Source organism: Trachymyrmex cornetzi, unplaced genomic scaffold (assembly GCF_001594075.2).
Source record: "Trachymyrmex cornetzi isolate Tcor2-1 unplaced genomic scaffold, Tcor1.1 scaffold1266, whole genome shotgun sequence".
NCBI classification, from domain to species: Eukaryota; Metazoa; Arthropoda; class Insecta; order Hymenoptera; family Formicidae; genus Trachymyrmex; species Trachymyrmex cornetzi.
Window position 1 is genome coordinate 30,661 of NW_017295835.1, and position 4,976 is coordinate 35,636.

General features: G+C 29.2%; 1 protein-coding gene across 1 annotated transcript in view; it reads right to left on the reverse strand.

Annotated features, from left to right (window-relative positions):
• Window positions 1–2,470: 2,470 nt before the first annotated feature.
• The window catches only part of LOC108770371 (THAP domain-containing protein 1), a 3,182-nt gene continuing 676 nt past the window's right edge, over window positions 2,471–4,976 (reverse strand). The window contains exons 2-6 of the mRNA XM_018521931.1: window positions 4,378–4,470; window positions 4,222–4,281; window positions 4,050–4,145; window positions 3,800–3,973; window positions 2,471–2,581 (exon numbers count right to left, since the gene is read on the reverse strand). Coding sequence (XP_018377433.1) covers window positions 2,471–2,581; window positions 3,800–3,973; window positions 4,050–4,145; window positions 4,222–4,281; window positions 4,378–4,470 — 534 coding nt within the window. The remainder of the gene's footprint in view (window positions 2,582–3,799; window positions 3,974–4,049; window positions 4,146–4,221; window positions 4,282–4,377; window positions 4,471–4,976) is intronic.

A 4,976-nucleotide genomic window follows, 5' to 3' on the forward strand; every position in this document is an offset into this window, starting at 1 on the left:
TTAAATATTAGAAATAAAAAATTAAAGGAAATGAATGTGTAAATGCTTAATAGATACAAATAGGATATGAGACATATTATACATATTTTGTGAACCATATTTTATTAATTGTATTTATGCGTTATTAATTGTATTTGTGCGTTACGTTTAATCTCTATTCCTAATTTTTTCTTTTTCTAGTATTTAATATTTACTCATATTTTTGATATTATTTCTTCTATTATGCGAACCATATATACATACGCTTTCCATTTACCTTTCATCAGGTTACGTTTTTTAACTTATAAATTGTGCTACGACCGGTCCAAAATAGAAAAACTTTAGCACGCTATTTGTTTCGGACCGACCATTAATGTCGTAAGCACTAATAGAACTGTGAGCGTGAATCGGACCGCGGCCCTTATTGTCTGTGCCTATTGTTTGTGCTTATTGGGTGCTTTCCCATTGCAATATCCCTAGACATTTTCGTGCACATGGCGACACAAGTTGCGTTCCAATTGTCCGTTATCGTCGACACTAGAGACCCTCTAATCAGAGTCGTGACACGAGAACAGCCAATTTTGATTGGTCCGTCATTATTCAGCAATTCTCGCCAATATTCGAATGTCAATATTGTAGGAATGGGCGATATGCGTATCGATACTCTAAAAATCATTTGCAAACTAATCTATTTTGTGAAAAATCAATTTTTCCAACCAAAACAAGCATAGAATGACAGAAATAGCGTTAATAGCATCTCCCCGAATGCACCTATTATGCGATTGAAGTAATGCTTACTAAAAAAATGTTTTATCTTTTTTTATTAAAGTTATTTTGATTTTGAAAATTGAGGTGTATAAGAAAAGAAATAAATTAAAAAAAAATTTCTTTATTATTATAAAGAAATATAAAATAAAAAATACATAATACATTTACATATTGTGTATCGCCATGGAATTACTATTGTACGTTTTACATTTAGTACTTTTTTTATTGCTAATTCTTAAGCCGACGGCACACGAAGCTTGTTTTCCTACTGGATTGCTAGCTGGATTAGAATCTTGCCACCGTATTGGATGTGATGCTATCAGTGCCAGTATCGTAGTCAATACAGTGGCAAGATTCTAATCCAGCTAGCAATCCAGCAGGAAAACAAGCATCGTATGCCGCAGGCTTTAGCCTAAATATGACAAATTTTTTAATGATTTGTAAATATAAACTATGACATTTTAAAATATGTCGGTTTGCTTTAACTGTAGAAAATTTTTTAATTAAAAATAATGCTTGATTACTTTTCATGTGAACAATATACTTGAAATAGTGTTGAAACATTTGTTCAAATTTTATAAATACTTTTAACGTTTCAATATTGACAAAAAATAAAGAATTATTTGTATAACATTTTAATCGTGTTAATTTTGTAAATGAATATGACAAAGCAGTTTTGGATACTACTGATTTTATGCAATTTTTACAAAATTTACATGTTTTCATAATTGATTATATAATATATATCCAGCAATATTATATAAACTATTTAAGTGTAGACTTGATAACATTGGTGCTGAATTTTTATTGAAAGGTACAATTTTGCCATTATTGCTATTGTTATTTAAATCTATATCAATATCACAATTCCTTTTCTGTTTTGCTTCAGACAAATATTTGACGAATCCGGATATATATTCTCTGTTATCATTATCATAATTACTATTACTTGTACTTTTCAAATACAGAGAAACAGAAATTAACTTTAAGTCATTTGAAAACTGTTGCGGATTAGATATTACATTTTTCATTCTTATTTGGGAAAAAAGATTTTCCATACTGTCTTGAGTAAAACGAGAAGTTAAAACAAATTGAAAATTCTTTTGTGTTATAAGGTAATCTGTTAATTCAAGTATAGACTTAGTACTAATTAATATACCTCTCTGAACTGGCTTAAAATTGCCATTACTTATTTTTTTTTAGCTTATTAAAAATATTAATAATTTCATTTAAAAATTCGACATTTGTGTTGTACACATTTTCATGTTTTTTGCCTAATGCTACACTACAATTTCTTGATGTCATGAGAATAAACCATTTCGAAACAATGTTTACAAACCACGCAGTCGTAATGTATTCTGGTTTATTATTCTCATCCGCAAATAGTTGCAGAGCACTACTAACATCGTTAGAAAAAATGTTTCTAGCCTCATTTACTTTCATTTTTTTGAAATTATTGGACTGTATATCATCTACATATAATTTAGGCGTTAACAAAATGTCAGAATCATTTTGAATATTTAACAATTCATTGAAATGTTCCAATTGTACTTGATTTGTAGGTAAATTATATTTCATTACTATGTTATCAGAAATTGTTATTGTTCCATTGTTAATTAATGCTTGTTTCAAATTTTTAAAAATATGTGTTGGATCACCTATTACATATAGATATCGACTTGCATCGGATGGATGTTCAACATGATTAACTATTTCACTATGTCTACCTGTACTTATACCTAATAGTTTCCATGACCCAGTGTTTCCCGACCCCATGTCTGACGTAATAAAGTTCACATTTCTGATAACCCATTTCTTCAGTTTTTTCAATAATCTGAAATATTATTTTCTGTAAAGTTTTACTAGCAAAACTATTCCCAGTGAAATGATATCCCACTATATGCTTCCACCGATTACATATACCCACAAGCATGAACACTATAGCATGCGTAGCAATACCTTCATGAATAATAAAAATAAGCAAGCCCATCAAAGCCAACATCAATTGTTCGGATGTACAATTTATTTTCGTGTAATTTAATAAATCATATCAAAAATTAATTAATTAACGTTTCGATCCCTATTTTTGGGTCCTTATCAATATAAACCTAAATCCGCTTACATACTATACGCAAATTCCAAGAAGCGATACAGTTCATTCTTCTTTATCCAATTTCCAAGTTAGCTGTGTACGAAATACTCACATCAATATAACAACTCACACCGGCATAACAAATAATATAATTCAAAAATTACATATACTAAACATATCCAAACAAAACTGGTATACTAATACTAAAAAATTGAAGTTATAAAAATTAAAAATTACGCATACAGTCCTATACATTATATCGAATTGAAAAGAAAACTTATACAATATATGAATTGCGATTAAAGTCATAAACTATGCGTTAATAATTGAAGTACTGAAAGTTACTACAATTGTAAAGTTACCAGAATTAAATCAAACGCATTGTAACTACATAAAAATATTAGTTTGTAAAATAATATGAATTTTAAATAAATAACATTACGTCAATTTAGAATAAATACAATGATATAAACTTACATAAAAATAGAACGGAATCCAATACATTATGTCAAAAGGGTAAAATACCTTCATGGTTGGGAAATGTTACATTACCTATTAACGATGCAGTTGAAGGATTGTAACTTCGTTTAGGTGTAATGGACATTTCGTCAAAGATTAATCCGCATTCCAAATCCTTTTCACTTTCAAAATACGGTTTTTTGTTGCTCAAAAATTCAAACATTGTTTCAGAAATTCCAGGTGTAAACTTAAAATTTTCTATTTTTCGCTGCAATGTTCGTAGACATGGAAGTGGCTGTCCTTGGCGAATAAGTTCCATGTATCCATTAACACCACAAACAAATTTTATTTGCAAAGCACGTTCAATAGTTTCATTTGATCGAATGTTTCGTTTTTTTGAGATTAAACTTTAATCTGACAATCAGTAAATACTGTTTGTAAAGCTGTTTTATACTTATTATCTTTTTTTAAAGTACTATCATTATTTTTTAAAATATGTACAGTGAATCTTAAAGCTTTTATTGTTTTCCACATTTTAATAATATTTAGCTGTTGTTTTCGGATAATTTCATTGAATTTCTTATATTGCTTCTCTTGTTTTCTTTTACACTGAGCTCTATATGAAGCTGGACACATTGTTGATAATTCATTGCTTTCAGATACATCAGTCATCACCTAAAAATTGAATTAAAAAATTTAAATATATTTCAATATATTATCTTCTCATAAGTGTTGTTGCTTTAGCATTAACCTGACAATCCTGCTCTTGAGTATCACCACCAGATTGATCCAATGAAACGTCAATAGGTTGATGTAATTCAACAGATCCAGATGCATCATTCATCATCTAAAAATTGAATTAAAAATTTTTAATATATTTCAATATGTCATCTTCTCATTAGTGTTGTTGCTTCAGCATTAACCTGACAATCCTGCTCTTTAACATCACCATCAGGCTCATACAATTGAACATCATTGATAGACTGACAACAATTATTAGATATTATATTATTTACTTTATTATTCTCTGTTATGAAAACTTGTATAACATTAATTTCAATTTCTTCTTTTGATTCTTTTTTTAAAAAATAACCAAATATTGTGGGAACTGCATTTGGTTTTAATTTTCGCATATCAGTTCTTCGTTCCCACATAGTTGGAGCAAAATGTACCTGCATAACACAATAAGAAAAAAGATTAACTTATTAAATAATCATAATTGACATATAGAAAAAAAATAGAACTTTAAAAAGACACAAAGTTGTCATACGAGGTGTGATCAAAAAGTAAGGTGACTTTTTGAATTTCGCGCGCTCTGTACACTCTAATTTCAAAATTTTTTTTTGTTGTGTTGGTACACTCGTCACGATCATATGTTCACAGTTTTGACTATGGTTGCTTTCCATTTGATGACACAAATCGACACAAGTCGACATAAATGTCGTTCTATCCTTCTTGATATTCAGAGAGTAACAAAGATAGAACGACACTTGTGTCGATTTGTGTCGACTGTGTCTCCTAAAAGGAAAGCAGCCAACATAGCATGTGTTGTTTTTATGTGAGAGGCATAAAGGTTAGACTCGTGTTTTCGTGCTCGGCGATTTTTTGCTGTTGAAAATAATGGAGCAGAGAGTTTGTATTAATTTTTGTGTAAAAAATGGTATTAAGTGTTCAAAAA